At 46.4% G+C, this 16,871-nt stretch overlaps 1 protein-coding gene across 1 annotated transcript in view; it reads right to left on the reverse strand.

The window, feature by feature from the left end:
* ABCA4 (ATP binding cassette subfamily A member 4) overlaps nucleotides 1-16,871 on the reverse strand; it is a 122,142-nt gene that overhangs the window by 3,436 nt on the left and 101,835 nt on the right. The window contains exons 37-49 of the mRNA XM_012926016.3: nucleotides 15,764-15,879; nucleotides 14,208-14,355; nucleotides 10,835-10,958; nucleotides 10,434-10,563; nucleotides 10,010-10,130; nucleotides 9,553-9,615; nucleotides 8,990-9,096; nucleotides 6,625-6,766; nucleotides 5,591-5,725; nucleotides 4,355-4,458; nucleotides 4,185-4,277; nucleotides 2,995-3,244; nucleotides 154-240 (exon numbers count right to left, since the gene is read on the reverse strand). Coding sequence (XP_012781470.2) covers nucleotides 154-240; nucleotides 2,995-3,244; nucleotides 4,185-4,277; nucleotides 4,355-4,458; nucleotides 5,591-5,725; nucleotides 6,625-6,766; nucleotides 8,990-9,096; nucleotides 9,553-9,615; nucleotides 10,010-10,130; nucleotides 10,434-10,563; nucleotides 10,835-10,958; nucleotides 14,208-14,355; nucleotides 15,764-15,879 — 1,620 coding nt within the window. The remainder of the gene's footprint in view (nucleotides 1-153; nucleotides 241-2,994; nucleotides 3,245-4,184; nucleotides 4,278-4,354; nucleotides 4,459-5,590; nucleotides 5,726-6,624; nucleotides 6,767-8,989; nucleotides 9,097-9,552; nucleotides 9,616-10,009; nucleotides 10,131-10,433; nucleotides 10,564-10,834; nucleotides 10,959-14,207; nucleotides 14,356-15,763; nucleotides 15,880-16,871) is intronic.

Consider the following 16,871-nt stretch of genomic DNA (forward strand, 5'->3'; position numbering starts at 1 on the left):
TCCTTTAGCATAGAGCTAGTGGCGAGTAGCAGGGTTAGAATGAGCTTTGGGGACTGCTGGGATATGTTGTGCCCTCTGTGCAGAGCTGGGCGCGCCCTGAGCAAAGGATCTATCTGCCTCGGGCAGCAGGCTGCAGCCAAGTGGTGTGAGTACCTTGGCTGGTTGGTTGGCTCCAGCGGCTCGAGGGTGCAGAGGAAGGTCATGAATTTCAGTCTGCTGCTTAGCAAAGTTCACAAACACCTGGAGTGAAAGGAAAAGAGTAGGTAGTTGCTTCCAGAAAATACAACATTCTACATATGCCTACCCTCGTTATTCTCTGTTGGACAGTTAATATACAGAGCTTGCTTCTATTTTGTTGTTGTTATGATTTATTCCATTTATTTGGGGGCCAGTGTTATGATGTAGCTGGCAAAGCTGCCACCTATGACATTGGCAGCCCATATGAATGCTGGTTCATGTACCAGCTAGCTGCTCTACTTCCAATCCAGCCCCCTGGGAAAGCAGCAGAGGATGGACCAAGTCCCTAGGCCCGTGCACTCATAGAGGAGACCTGGAAGAAACTCCTGGCTTCAGACTGCCTCAGCCCCAGTAATTGTGGCCATTTGGCGAGTGAACCAGATGGTGAAAGATTTCTCTCTCTGTTTCTCCCTCTCTCTGTTGTTGTGCCTTTTCAAGTAAAATTTAAAAAAAAAAATGTTTTTTGGTGTTTTATTTGCTTGAAAACTAGAATGACAGAGAAGAAGATCGTCCATCTACTGGTTCAATCCCAAGATGGATACAATGGCTAGCACTGGACCGAGTGGAAGCCAGGAGCCTGAATCTCCATCTGGTTATCCACAAAGGTGGCAGGGGCCCAAGCACTAAGGCATTTTCTGCTGCTTCCCCAGGTGTTTAAGCAGGGAGCTGAATCAGAAGCAGAACAGCAGGGACTCACACTGGCACTCATGTGGGATGCCAGCATCTCAGGTGGTCGTTTAACTTGCTGCACCACAACGCCAGCCTCAGGGCTTGCTTTTCACCTCACTAGTTGCAAAGGAATTTCATGCTGGATAATTAAAAAACCTGTGTTCATCAGAGACAGGGGTACCCAAGGCAAGGCAAATTCTCATCTAGCAGCATTTTTCTAATCCTCTAAGAAGAAGTGATATCTTTTCTGTTATTTTCCCAATGTTTGATGTGGCCCAGCATAACCTTGACTTGCTTTCAGAAGACACAAACATGCAAGGGAACCGAGCGGCCAGTCCTCATGGGGTTGATGGAGACCTCCCTGCTCCCACTGCTTTACTGAACTGTCTTTAAGCATGTTCATTGGAAAATGAAACAAAAACAAAACCACAGAAAACAACCCGAGTGTCCAGTGCTGAGCGAATGAGTAGATAATCGAGATAGGGTATAAACATACAATGGAGTGTTTATTGAATCTTATAGATGCAGTGACTTCTGACACATGGTACAAGATGGGTGAACCTTGGCAATATCTTGCTAAGTGAAGCAAGCCAGTCATGGAAGGACAAATGCTGTTGTATTCCCCATGAACAAGCTACAAAGCAGTCAGGTACATAGAGGCAAAAAGTTGAAAGGATAGTGCCAGGGGCTGAGGGGAAATAGGGAATTATTGCTTATTGGATACCATTTTTGCAAGATGGAAAGTTTCATGGGGATGGATGAAGGTGTTGGGTGCACCACAGTGTGAATATACTTTGTGTCACTGAGCTGTATTGGTGCTGTGGTGTAGTGGGTAAAACTGCCACCTGCAATGCCTGTTACATATGGGTGCTGGTTTGTGTCCCATACTCCACTTCTCATTCAGTTCCCTGCTAACAGTGGCAAAGCAGTGGGAAATGGCCCAAGTGCTTTGGCACCTGCTTTCCATGTGGGAAACCTGGAAGAAGCTTCTGGCTTCTACCTTTCCCAGTGCTGGCTGCTGCAACCAGCTGGGCCTGTGAACCAGTAGATGGAAGCTCTCTCTTTTTCTCTATAACTGTTTCAAATAAATAAAGCCTTAAAAATGGATAATTTTACAATAATAAAACAATAATCACATTTTAAAAAAGCCCACACTGAACACACATTTATCAATTCATTAGGCATATATATATTTTAAAAGATTGTCTTCATTTATTTGAAGGTCAGAGCTACAGAGAGAAAAAAGAGAGAGGAAGAGAGAAAGACCTTTTATCAATGTGTTCACTCCCCAGATAGCTGCAATAGCCACCAAGCCAGAAGACCAAACACTTGGGCCATCTTCTGCTGCTTTTTCCCAGAGAGCTGTATCGGAAGAGGAAGCCAGGACTGGAGCCTGTGCCCATATGGATGCTAGCGTCATGGGGAGAGACTTTATTTACTATGCCACAATGCCAATGATATGTCAAATTGCTTATCAATCAATAAAGTTGATTTCAAATGAGCAAGAATGTAATAATGTCACAGTAGGGAAGAATGATGTAAAGAAAAATCAGTGATGTTTGTTTGTTGATGACTAAATTATTCTTAGAAAACTATTTATAATTTACAAAGTTGTATGCTAAGGGATTGAGGACAACAGTGTGTTAAAAATTGGGAATGTCTAGAGCAAGCATTGTGGTGCAGAAGGCTAGGAAAATGCCTACAATGCAGACATCCATATGCACATTTGAGTGAGTCCCAGCTGCTCTGCTCCCTATCTAGCTCCCTGTTGCTGTGCCTGGGAAAGTAGAAGATGATGGCTCAGGTGGCTGGGCTCCTGCCACACATATGGGTCATCTCGATGGAGTCCCTGCCTCCTGGCTTGGCTTAGCCTAACCTTGGTGATTGTGGTCATTTGGGGAATGAACCAATGAATGGAAAATCTGTCACTTTCTCCTTCTAACACCATAAAATAAATAGAAGTCAAAATAAATCTTTCAAATAACCAGAACGTCATGCTTCTCTCTTGTATAAGTTCCAGATCACAGTGGACTTTGAGAGCCCAGCTCAGCCCCTGCAGCTCCTTCCCCTCCCTGGGGACCGACTTGCCTGGTCTAGTGTGGTCTGTGTGACCGAGTACTCCTCAATGCACAGGCTGTCCTTGTGGGAGACGAGCAGCTGGAAGATCCTGGCCAAGGAGGAGGAGGAGACCTGGTACTGGAGCATGTTGTAATGCCTCTCCCTCTGCACGCTGCCTGGGAAGTTCCCCTGGAAGAACTGCTCCACGGGATTCAGGTCTGGAAGCACATCATCCTTTGGGCATCTGATTTTCATTGTGACAATGTAGCCATCTCCAAACCTAGAGGAGGCCCAGGGTGGTGCAAGTGTTAGTGAATGGCTGGATCCCAGCAGATTCCCAGAGACTTACAGAGAGGAGGAGAGACAGAGAGGAAGATCCTCTGTCCAATGATTCACTCCCCAAGTGAGCCGCAACGGGCCGATGCGCGCCGATCCGAAGCCGACAACCCGGAACCCCCCCCCCCCCGGGTCTCCCATGCGGGTGCAGTGTCCCAATGCATTGGGCTGTCCTCAACTGCTTTCCCAGACCACAAGCAGGGAGTGGGATAGGAAGTGGAGCTGCTGGGATTAGAACCGGCGCCCATATGGGATCCCGGGGCTTTCAAGGCGAGGACTTTATCCGCTAGGCCACGCCACCAGGCCCTCCCAGAGACTTATAGTCTGGGCTGTCAGTATTTTATTTTTTAATTAAAATTTTAGTTTTAATTTATTTTTCATGATACTGTTCCATAGGCTCAGGGATTTCCCCTTCCATTGTTCTCTTCCATATTATTACAACAGTCTAATCCGTCAACAGCAGTCACAAATCCATTATCCTTCTGTTTAAGTGTGTGATGAGATTATAGGTATTAAACAAAGCATGCTAACATAAATCCATTCTTTCCTAGTTTCTAAAGCTTATCAGAATGCAAGAGAGTGTGGCAACATCATGACAGTTTTATTTGAGCGGAGTATCTATTTTGGCACACTATCTATAATGAGGACTTATAACAATTGTTGGTTTGTCATAAAGTACGTGGTCATTATTCAAGCTCAAAAGCATACAATATTCCAGTAAAGAATCTTGGTTCACCAGCCATTTGGGCTACTAGTCATTGTTAGGTTGGCTTTGCTCCTGGGACAGCAGGGACAGCAGGATGCTCCCCAGTCAGTAGAGAACCTGGGACCAGCTGGAAGCCCATGAAAAGTGGCAAAAGGTTCCACCCCCTCCACCTGCTTACTTGTACTTGAGGTGCTGAATGGTGCCCAGACACTGAAAGGTGCCCCTCACCATGATGGCCAGCCGGGTGCACAGCGCCTCACACTCTTCCATGCTGTAGGGTGGTAGAGAGGAGGTGAGCAGAGAAGCACTCTGCCCCATACCTGTCCCACCCCCTTGGGAATCTCTTGCCTGTGGGATGTGAGGACCACGGCTCTCCCTTCTCGGATGATGCTCACGATGGTGTTCCACAGCATGCGGCGTGCCTGGGGGTCCATCCCTGTGGTGGGCTCATCCTATTGAGGGGAAGCCATGGGGTGTGGGCTTGGAACTGTCCTCTTCTGGGTACTGTGTCCTCCTGGGACAGACCCCACCACCCTCCCTATTCCCCCACACTCCATCTCCAGCTACTCTAGGCTGGGAGGAGTGAGCTGGCAGACATAGGCACTCCCTCCATAGGCCAAGACAAGGTACCCAGACTCGGTACAGAAGGCAGGAGGTGACTCAAAGAATAAAAGGGCACTATGTACCCCTGCAATCCCATTTCATCCCATTTGTGGATCAAGGTTTATTAAGGTACTAATAGAAATGTCCTTAAAAGAAGGAAAAGATGAGGGGTCAGAGTAATGGCTGCCCGTGATGCTGGGTGCCTCCAGTTCCTGTCCTGGCTGTTCCAATTTAATTCTTTGCTGATGGCCTGAGCAAAGCAGTAGAGGATGGCATAAGGACTTGGGCTCCTGCCCCCCTTGTGGGAGACCCGGATGAAGCTCTTAGCTCCTGGCCTCAACCTGGCTCAGTCCTGACCATTGCAGCCATCGGAGGAGTGAACCAGGAGATAGAAGATCTCTCACTTTCCCTCCCACTCTGCCTCTCTGTAACTCTTTCAAATAAAATAAATAACTCTTTAAAAAGAATGAAAAAATTGGTGGGTTGGGTGGGGAAATCCCAGGCCCTATGGAATTGTACCATAAAATTCAAAATTAAAAAAAAGAAGGAAAAAAATGGCAAATGTGGAAAGAGGGACAGAGACAGCCTGGGTGACTTTTCTGGTTGCCTCATGTGCTGTGACCATGTCTTCACATATCACCGGCTGCCTGGCCTGGGGCCTCAGGCCTGAACAGGCTCATCTGAGAGTTACCAGAGTCTTTAAGACAGGTGGACACTCCTGTCTACCTGCGTCCTCCCAGGCAGCAGTGATTTCTGGCTAGCCTCTGACAGTGCATAGAGTTGAGCTGAGCCTGTGTCCCCAACAGAGACCTCCCAGAACCCAGGATGAGACTGTGGGCTGAGTGGCTCACAGGAGCACTGGAAGGAACAGAACAAGCAGCAGGTGTTGGGTTTTCTAAGCACGTTTCCCTGGCTCAAGAGAGGCCGCACTTGGTTTGAGTTTTCAGGGCTGGCTGGCCCTGAAGGCCACAGCGCCCTCACCAGCAGCACCAGTGGCGGGTGGCCGAGGAGCGCGATGGCGGTGGAGAGCTTCCGCTTGTTGCCCCCGCTGTATGTGCCGGCCAGGCGGTCCACGTAGAGGGACAAGCCCAGGCTCTGAATGCACCAGTTTGCAACCTAGGGAAGCAAGAGAAGCTCAATTAGTGAAGACAAACAAGGACATAGGCTCAACCCCCACCAATCCAAAGCCTAGGTCTCAGCCCTCGAGGACTTAAGACCCGACTAGGGTCAAACAGGGCCATGGTGTGCCGTGTCCTATTCATATATATATGCATATATATTTTTTTCTTATTTTTTTTGCTTCGAAAAAAGTCAAGTCTTCAGAAAGGGATCCTCAGAGAAATGCTGTTCCCTCTAATCTCCCTTTCATCCTGTTTCCCTCCTTTTGGTCACTGACGTCATTGAGTCAGTGCTTGCTGGCAGTGTTCTGTTTGTAAAGGTATGTGGACATACATAGACTTTCTTATCTTCCTTACTGTCACACATGAAATGTAGCATTCCACATGTTGCTTTTCAGCACTCTGCTTTTCTCATTTAACAATATTCTATAGGAAATAATTGAATCTCAGCTCACAGAAATTTTCCTGTTTCTTTGTTTTTAGAGTTGCCTATGGCTTTATGCATGCGCCATAAATTATTCTACCAATGTGTAGGTAATTTTCAGTATTTTGCAATTACCAATGCTGTGAATAACCTTGTGTGTAGTCATTTTGCGCTATGAGAGGTGTATCTTCAGAGCCAATTCCTAGAAATGCGATTGCTGTGTTGAAGTTTTAATGTGTGCATTGTCTTGTTGGGTATGAGGGTAGGAGTTTTTTGGGTATGTTTTGTGCATTAATTTTTGTCCCTAGCTTCCAAGATGGTACTTGGCACGTGAAAGACACCAAGTGAGCACTTATTAGAAGTGGACACGAGCTCCAGTTTCCCATCTCTAAATGAACGTACACTCAGGAAACAGGCTTATTTATGGTTTGCCAAAGCTCTCTGTGTCCATGACAAAACTTTTTTTTTTTTACCTTTCCGATTTCTTCTGCTGGTACCCCTCGGAGCCGGGCGTAAAGGTAAAGATGTTCTCGGCCTGTGAGCAGGTCATCGATCGCATCAAACTGAGGGCAATAGCCCATACTCTGGTGGACTTCGGAAATGTTGGTTAAAATACTGAAAGTAGAAGATGGTGATCAGTGAGTTTCCTTCCTAGTGGGGGTGAGCAGGGAACCGGGGTGGGGGCAGCTTCTGCCACCAGCACAAAAAGCTGCCTCTGCTCCCTTTCTGCTTCAGAAATGGGTACAGCATTTGGGAATCAAAACAGCTAACCTTTGCTTAGAAGCTGCTGAACTCCAGGAATTCGGAGTCTTGCTTTAGTCGGAGCTTTCCAAGTTCCCATTGTCTAGGATCATTGAAGCCTGTCACCCCAGACCAGCTTTGGTTTTGAACTGGGTCCTCTTGTATGAGTTTAAAAGCAAAGGCAGATCAGGCTTAAGAGAATGGTCTGGAGGTGAGCAGTGTGCTTCCCAACAGGTTAAGCCTCTGCCTGGGATCCCTGCCCTTGTACTGGAGTGTTGCTTCATATCCTGGCTACTCCACTTCTGATCCATTTTGCTGCTGATACACACCTCGGGAGGCAGCAGGTAATGCTCAAGGGTTGGCTCCCCAGACACCCACGTGAAAGACTCTATTGGGACTCTTCGCTCCTGGGGTCATTTGGGGAGTGAATTAGTGGATGAAGATTTCTCTGTCTTTCAAGTAGATAAAAATAAACTTTCTTTTTTTCTAGAAAAGCTTTAAAAAAGGAAGAAAACAATCTGTTGGTTTTAATCCCTTCCAGACATTTAGGAAGTAGTTAAGAAAGCTGGATGTCTCTCTGTGGGAGTAAATTCCTCCATCTGTGTTTATTGGCTAGCGTACAGTCAATCAAAGGAGATTCAATTTGGTAATTGCCCAGAGGAAAAGGCTGGTAGGAAGCAAGGAAAAAGTGAATTGGATTCCGTCAGCTCTCTTAGACTAACATGTTCCAGTAGGAAATATATTACCTTGCCAGGCCATACCTTTTTATAACTTTGGGTCTGTGAATAAAGGAGGAAGGTGATAGGCTAGGACAAGGAAGGGCCATTGCAGTTCCCTCACCATGACAAAAAGCCAACCAAAGGTATGGCTTGGCTAATTAAACCTACTCAGGGAAGCCAGGAGGATCCTTGGTCAAGTTTATGGGAGCTACCCCAATGGAGAACCTCAACCTATGTCTTAAACCTGTGGTTTCTTTCTAGCTTCCAGCAGGACACCAGACTGTGGCTCATTTGGATGATAGACGATGTCTCATGGTAAATTCCTATCACATCCTTCCTCTGTCTCCTTATCCCCATGACTGCCTTTGTTTTCATCAAGAATCCACAGGCTTGGTTGGAGGCTGGGCTGGACCTGCATGTAAGACAGACTCAGCTGTGCCCAGGCTCCACTGACCTCATTCCCTTTGCTGTAAACCCAACAGGAATAGCCATGGAAGATGGGAAACTAGATTCATCCCATCTGAACCAGTCAAATGTGCTCAGGACTTCCCTGCCCATTGGGCCCTGGACCATTTGCAGCCGAGGATGGAGCTGTGGTCAAGCAGATGCTGGGCAGATGGCAACAGTGCCTAATGTATAAGCAAGTCCCTCTGTTGTGTGTCAGCTCCTCTTCTCAAGGAACAGCCAGGAAGGAGGCAAACAAGTGAGGGCCTTATTCTCTCTGTCCCATAAAGCACCCAGCTGTTAAAGAAGCCAATTCCTGCGAGTTAACAGGAACTACCTTCTTGACTCCAAGTTTATCTCGGCTGCCAGTTCATCTTTATACTTCTAGGTCTGGCAAAAAGCTGAACATCTGAACACAACTGGCCAGTATTCAGCTGCCCCTCCCCCATTCAGATGGGCCTGCATCTAGAAACTCAACCCAGGGAAAGGACGCTGTGTCACAGGGATTTTTAACCTGCATCCTGGAGTTCCCACAGGATCATCAGTTGCACTTCAGAGCTCAGCGGGGTTCCTGAAACTTTTTGCAGAAGTGTATAAAGGGAGGTAATAGAAGGTGAGGGTATATTTTTATAAGGGGGTGCAAGAATTCCTCACATCCCAGAGCAGTTCATGACCCCAAAGAGGTTAAGAACCACTGATATAGTGATTCCCAGAACATCCCAAGAAGTCACGTGGACAGAGGAATCTCTTTAACGCTCACGGTTTAATCCCACATTTCAGCGGGCCTGTATTTTGGGCTTTGGAAATCGCACAGATCTTTCATTGTCTAAAAGTCTCAAAGACATAAAGATTCAAAGATTGCTATTCCTGTGCCGGGACAGGGACATGGTCTGGGACCTGGGAGAGCCTTGAGACAGAACAATGGGGCACTTACCTCTTGCCCGCTACAGTGGCATCACCTGAGGTCACTGTGGTGTCACCTGTGAGCATCTTGAATGTGGTGGTTTTGCCGGCACCATTGACTCCCAGGAGGCCAAAGCACTAGGAGAAAATGCATAATTTAGAGACCAAAAAGTTCTGAAATGTCAGGTGCAGATGATCATGTGGGCTAGGGGAGGCATCTAACACTAGCCTTAACTAGTCCTCCAACCACTGCTCGTCCCAGTTGACATGGGCCCTAAGTGTAATCACATGTCAGGGTGATGAAAGAAGACAAAAACAACAATGTGAAATGTATCATTAATAATGTTTTATGCTAACTATATATGCCAAAATGATATTTCTGTTTCTATTTATTGGATATAATGGATAAAACCAGAAATATTAGAAGTAATTTCACCTGTGTTCACTTTTCTCAGGGAGCTACTAGAAAGTGCAAAATCATGTACAGGGCCTTGCAGCACCCTGCTGTTGGATAGCTCTGCTGTGAGTGGAAAAACATCACGCCCTGGGGCTGGTTTTCTGAAGGCCTTTTGAGCTTGGTCTGCTGGTACCCACCTCTCCAGGGCGGACTCCCACACACAGCCTGTCCACTGCCGGGCTGGAGGTGCCTGAATAAATCTGCAAGATTCAGAGACACTGTACTGAGGTAGGGTTAGAGCAGGGAGGGAAAGAAGGAGCAGGGAGAAAGGATGGTGTAGAGAAAGCCATGGGCACCAAGAGGCTGTCTGTGGACTTGGGTGTTCAGAGAGGTGCTGGGAGCACTGAGACATTGCAAAGGTGCTTGAGGCAGCTGAGCCAAAACAGAGCAGAGAAGCAATTAAGCTGCTCAGCAGGAGGAGTTCCCACTGAGGCCCTGGGACAGTCCCGAAGGCAAATATCAGGGAAATGCTTTGCGATGAGATGCTCTTGGAAGAAATTACTGCAGAGATGACCAAGCTTGCAAAAGCATGGAACTTATTCTAAAATAAATGACAATGTTGTGTCATTTATGACACATAACCCAGGCCCTTACCTTGGTTAGTTCATTTAACCTTAAGATATCAGTTTTACTTCTTCCACTGGTAATTCTTTTTCTTTCTTCAGCCACGTCGTCATCTTCGTCGACAATGGGCTCCTTCGCAGGCTCAGCAATCCTAGAGGAAGGGAAGAGGCAGGGTAAGGTTGGTTGCTCAGCATCTCAGGCACGCTGCCATTAAATCTTACATGTTAGGAGTTGGAACAGATATCATCTTGTAACACTGGGGTGGTGTACATCTGAGCATGCAGTTTCCACTTGTGCCCCACCTGTGTCACCCTCAGAGTAAGCCAGGCTCTAAGAACAGAAAAGGTTATCGTGGTGTGGAGCTTCCTAGGGAGGACCTGACCACGCCTGTGAAGTCTGGCCGAGGACACTCTGAGCTGTCCATTGGCACCACCAGGCCATGGTGTGGACGTACCAACGAGTGAGGAAGAAGTGGTACTGGATGAAGAGTGTCAGGAGGAAATACACAACTCCTTCTGCTGCCATGGCAACCAGGTTCTTCCCAATCAGGTCCCACTGGAACAGATTTGCAGAGTGCTCCTCCCCTGCAGATGAAGGCCACAGAGAAATCGAGTCCCTGCCAACTACCCTGCTCACCTGTAAGAACTTGGCTACCCCAGCAGGCTCAGCTGGACCAGGCTGCATACAAGGCCTCAGCACCAGCCTGACCTTGACCCCTCCCCTCTCTGGCCTGGTCCCTTCTGGGTGGCAAGATAATCCTTCACCAGCCTCAGCTCAGGCTACGGGTCTGATGTTGGCTTCCCATCCTGGATGGAACCAGAGTCCATGCCCCATGTGCCTTTGACTGCCACCCACCGAACCGGGCATAGACGTCCGTCACAGCCTGGCTCAGCGCCAGGTCAATGAGGCCCCGGCCCAGGCAGAAATGGGGGAAGACAATGAGCAGCTTCCGCAGCATGGCGTTGAACCTGAGCAGCGTCTGAAACAGAGAAGCAAGACTGTTGAAAGGAGAGGTGAGCCCACCTGCCTCCCTCCTGAGCAAGTGGGCCCCAGGAATGGTGCCTTTGCAGTCACCCTGGTGGGAGGCAGGGCTTGCCGAGCATGGTCTGAGACTGTGCAAGTCCTGAAGGGGCTTGCTCTAGGCCAAGGGACTTATCCATGGATGACAAATCAGCGCATCAGCCCTGCAGGTCTGACGGGTAACACCTGTCCCTTTCAGTTAGGCAGCACTTTCTGGACTGCTTTTGGGGCCAGTCTTGTGTGAGTGTGCAGTTGTCTGGGAGGAATGGCTACTGTTTCTGTCCATCTCTGTATCTCTGCCTTGCAAATACATTTAAAAAAAATATATTGTCTTCTCACAATGTTAGCAGGCTAGATGTAGAAAATAATTTTCCTCAGCATTACCTTCTAATTTGCAGTGTGTTTTGCCATCCTGATTCATGATCCTTTCATGTAGCCATTTTCTACTCCTGCTGACAGTTTTTAGGGTCATCTTTCTGGTGCCAGTGTTCTAAATTGTCACAGAAACCTGCCATGGTGTGGGGTATCTTCATTCACTGGGTTAACGGCTTGACAGATGCTTTTTGAATCTGGAAACAGACCTCGTGCAAGTCTGGGAGATCTTTCCTTCCTTCAGCTCCATCCTCAGTGCCATGATCTTGTCCCCGAGGCTGTGGCCCACTCCAGGTGCCCTGGGCAATATCTATCTATTTAATGCTTTATCCAATATATGTTATTGTATAAATATAAAATATACCATATAATTCATGCAACTATTAAATAATTACACATAAAATATAGGATTACATATTATTAAAAATATAAATGCAACATATTAAATAAATTACACTAATTTCATTTATATATTTAATGTGTTACATTTACACATTTAATAATATGCTTTATTTAAATATATAAATGTAATTTATGTGTTTAACAATATGTGATGAAATAAAACAGTCTAAATATATTAATGTATTTTATTATTACATATGCTATGTATTTATACATAATCTTTTTATATAAATTTTTATTTTTGGGCCCAGCGGCGCGGCCTAGCGGCTAAAGTCCTAGCCTTGAAAGCCCCGGGATCCCATATGGGCGCCGGTTCTAATCCCGGCAGCTCCACTTCCCATCCAGCTCCCTGCTTGTGGCCTGGGAAAGCAGTCGAGGACGGCCCAATGCATTGGGACCCTGCACCCGCGTGGGAGACCCGGAAGAGGTTCCAGGTTCCCGGCTTCGGATCGGCGCGCATCGGCCCGTGGCAGCTCACTTGGGGAGTGAATCATCGGACAGAAGATCTTCCTCTCTGTCTCTCCTCCTCTGTGTACATCTGGCTGTAATAAAATGAATAAATCTTTAAAAAAAAATTTTTATTTTTGATGATGTTTACATAGTTGATTAGAGTGGGAAGGGTCAAAGTTTAGGGGAAAATGGGTGAGACCATTGTTTCCAAATTTTTTCTTTTTCCTATGTCTGGGGTGGGGGGAGATAGGGAGGAAGGCGTATTCAGCCTCCCAGCTGCCTTAGTACCTGGGAATGGGGAATGGCCACCTGATGTCACCCCAGCGTCTCCGATGTGGAGCATGCTGCAAGGGTTCTGTTTGGATAATTCTGATATGCTGTAGATTTAGCCACTCCAAGGATGAGGAAATCCTTTCAATTTCCATTGACTGATACAGTCTGCCTTAGAGTCTCCATTCACCCAGATATTTGCTGTCAACACTTGGTTGAGGTAGTCAATTTGTTCTGGCCTCCTTTCTCTGCACTGGTACTAGATGTCCTCTTCAGGTCCCAGTGGACTGCCATATCCTCCATGTATGTCTGGGTATCCATCCATTGCTCTGTCTAAGCCACTTAGGAAGTCCAGTTATGATACATTCACTCCACGGTCAGAACACAGAATCTGCAATTCTCCCCATGGTTAGAGTTCTGAGCTCAGCAGTTCAGTTGCGGGGGGTATTCTCAAAGAAACCTCATCTGAAGTGATCCCAGACCTGACACTTGCTTGTGCAGTACGGGGTCTGGCTCGGTCTGTTACCCACATAATACATAATATATATCATATATTTCATTTATTATTGTAATATGTGTATCAAACTAATATACAATATATGACATAGGATATATCATATATTAATATCACATGCTATATTATATTAATATGATATATTATACAATATGTTACGTGTTTATATTTACATATAGCACATTATATAATAAATGTTATATAATTAATATAACATATCAATATATTTATATATAACATAGAAATATTTCTTATTGTATATTATATAATATATGTGTTATAATGTAGATATTATATCCTTTATTATATAATACAATTCTTTATTATAATATATAATATATGTAATATATATAATCTTTTCCTAGATAAGTAGCTTGCAAGTGTTTTTTCCCATTCTCCTCATTCTGTGGAGCATTTCCTTTGCTGTGTGTGGAATGTCTGGGTTTACAGTTGTCCCATGTAGCCAGCTTTGCTTTCTGTGGCCTGAGCCTAGTTGGGATTTTATCTAAAAAGTCAACACCTACATGAATGTCTTGAAGTGTTTCTCCATTGTTTTTTTCTGTTATGTCATAGTTTCAGGTCTGACATTGGGTCTTTGATCCATTTCAGTTGATTTTCTGTATATGGTTAGAGGTGGGAATCCAATTCAGGCTATAGGTGGGGCAGCTGGACTTTGTAGCTCCTAGAAGTGACTCAGCACTGTGATTGCCTGACCCTGTCCTCAGCATAATCTCCCATACAGAATAGCATATGGTAGTGTGCTACTTTTGCGTAAGAAAAGGGGAGGAAGGGATAAAGAATAGATATTTATCTGCTAACACATCTGTAGAACGCACAAGAAACAAGAAGAGGTTTCTTTTCACATACCTTTTTTGCTCCTTTAGAATTGTGGAATCACCTGAAAATATTACGTGTGTGTGAAGTCTAACATTCTGGAAGGAGTAAAGAAATCTAAAATTGTACCATCATGAGACGTCTGTCTTAACCTGCAGAATACACTCAGGAGACTGGGGCGCTCAGAGCTCAAAAATGAGCGGGAAGTGGAGAAGGTGGGAGGAAGAGGAGGAAGGGAAGGAGGAAGGGGAGGAGGCGGAGGCAGGCAGCCACCACCCATGTCTGCAGAGTCGGTGCTTGCTTCACCAAGGATTACTCCCTAGGACCCTGTGGGTCCAACGGGACAGCCCAGAGAGTTGTGCTCACCTGGTTATTCTCAAACAGTTCCAGGATGAAGGTGATGGCACTGCTGTTGATGCCGATGAACAGGTTTGCACAGGACAGAGCCACGTAAGCTGTGCTGGGGACATCAAACAGGAAGGATGCCGGGTACATCATGGGGATGACTGCCCACCTGTGAGAAAGCAGGCAGCTAGTGGGACATCTGGCATGAGTCCAGCTGTGGTGTGTGAGTGATGTGTTCGAACGAGCCAGAGTTTCAGGGTGAACACGATAGTCATTTCACCTGGACTCTGTGCCTCATCTTGGCTGCCCTGATCACCATATGGGGTTGTGTGGGGAGCAAGTGAAACAGGTGCCGTTTATGTATTTGGCGATTAAAAAACTGCATGCAGGGGCTGGCGTGATAGAACAGCAAGCTAAGCCTCTGCTCCATGGAACTGGCATTCCATGTTGGCATTGGTTTGTGTCCCAGCTGTTCCACTTCTAATCCAGCTTCCTGTTTATGGCCTTGGGTCCCTACACCCTCGTGGGAGACTAAGAAGAAGCTCCTGGCTTCGGATCAGTTCAGCTGATCTCAGCCATTAGGAAAGTGAACCAGAGGATGGAAGACCTTCACTGTCTCCCCTTTGCTGTAAAATCTGCCTCTTAAATAAAAATAATTTTTTTTAAAAAGCCTTACACAGCATTTGGGAGGGCTCTCTGTCCTGCAGTGCTACCCACTATAGGTGGGTCAGCACAGGAGAGGTTGAATTTTCCAACAAACTCATCTTCATGATTGGCTGGACTGTTTACAAACACGCTGGTTCCTGAGTTCTCTATTTTTTTTAAAATTATTTGTATTTTTATTGGAAAGTCAGATTTACAGAAGGAGAGACTAGATGGGAACTGGAGCAGTTGGGATACGAATTGGTGTCTATGTGGGATTCCGGTTACGCAAGGGGGGGACTTTAGCCACTAGGCTACTACCCTGGGCCTGAATTCTCTGTTTCTAAGGGACATATATGGAAATGACTACTCCAGTACATGCTACTGGACCACAAAGGAAGGGCCAGGCATCATAATTCCCATTTCACAGATAATGAAACTGACGTCCAGATGGCTGAATTATTTTGCCCACAGTTTATGCAGTCCGTAATAGGCCTGGGATATACAACTCCATGCTCTGCTCTAAAATTCTGTTGGACTGGATGCCCAGGCCACCTCCCAGCCCTGAGGCAGGGGCAGCCTTTCAGTTGCAGTCATCTTTTGTGTACAAAACACACCTGACAGATACAGATGAAGACCCTGAGGTGAACAGATAGGCTGCAGGTGGAACAGATCAGAGCTGTGGGAGAATCTGGGAGTGCCTGGTTTCCAGGCTCTGCTCAAGGACACGGTTTAAGAGGAATATGAGTCAGACCATTTGCAGCTTCATTCATTGTCTCTAAATGAATCAGGCCTTGAAAATACTTCTATTAGTGGAGTCCAAGGCTGTGCCTGGGGCTGGATGCTAAACTTGGGCAAGCTATCACTCCTGGAGAGCCCATACTCTCCTTTGCTTCCCTTGTGGTGGCTTCAACTTGAATGGTCCAACAGCTCACCCGTACAGCATGAGTAATGCAATGAGGGCAGGAAGGTTGTCCGGAGAAGTGTAAGCTTTCTTCTGAAACCCAATGAAGATGCACACCACCAGCCCAGCACTCACGGCATAATTCATCTGGAAAAGAGGAGGGGAGCAAATGGCTTAACCTTGAACTAGGACCCCTGTTCCCTGTTTGAAATGGGGGTCTGGACCAGGTTCCTCCAGTACTGAGTCCTTTGTCCAGATGGCTCTTGATTAGCAAACCAGTGTTAAGCTGTTGCTATTGCTCCTGCCCCTCACCCCTACTACCTTCCTGCTCAGTGAGCCTTCTGTGTGTGTCTTCTGAAAAAATAAATTGTAAAATCCCACCAGGTCTTTCACTCTGCTTCTAATGGGTCATGAAGACCCCTGACTCTTCTTTGTAAGCATAAGTGCAGGATTGAGAAAAACTTAAAATGTAGTCTCTGCCCTTAGGAAGCTCAAAGAGAGATGGTAGTACTCTTTCTAAAAAAATTCAGTCCCCAAACCTTTAGGTTGGGCATGGGAAAGCAGGCAGCCATAGAAAGGTTGGGTTTTGAGCAGGATGAAAACCTGGGAGGGATTTTTAAAGGGGCAGAGAGTAACTTAGCAGTGGGAGTTATGACCAAAGTGACCATCCCATCATCAGTAACTGTACCGTTTGGAATCACCAGCCACCTAAAGAGGAATCCAATATCCACCTATGGTCCTGCTGCCAAGGACACAGACCTGCAAGCTAATCGTGAGGAAATCCCGGGCAAAGTCAGACTGAAGGACATTCTGTATGCCTTAGCAGAGTCAAGACCATGAGCGTCAAGGAGAGGCTGAGGAACTGTTCCAGGAGATGACCGAAATGTGGCAACTAAAGGCAGCATGCGATGCTGGGCCAGATCCTTTCACAGACTAGGGACATTATTAGGGCCGCTTATGGAACTTGAATGGTAACATCAGCACTGGCTTCCCGATGCTGACACTGTATGGTGGCTGAATGGGACACATCACTGCTTGTTGGAGGCATATATTGAAGGTGTTGATGTGTGTGAGAAAGGGAAAAGAGAAGGGATATCTTGTTGGGAAGGTTCTCAACTGGCTCAGAAAAAGTTTTGAAC

Source organism: Ochotona princeps, chromosome 2, assembly GCF_030435755.1.
Source record: "Ochotona princeps isolate mOchPri1 chromosome 2, mOchPri1.hap1, whole genome shotgun sequence".
Taxonomy (NCBI): Eukaryota; Metazoa; Chordata; class Mammalia; order Lagomorpha; family Ochotonidae; genus Ochotona; species Ochotona princeps.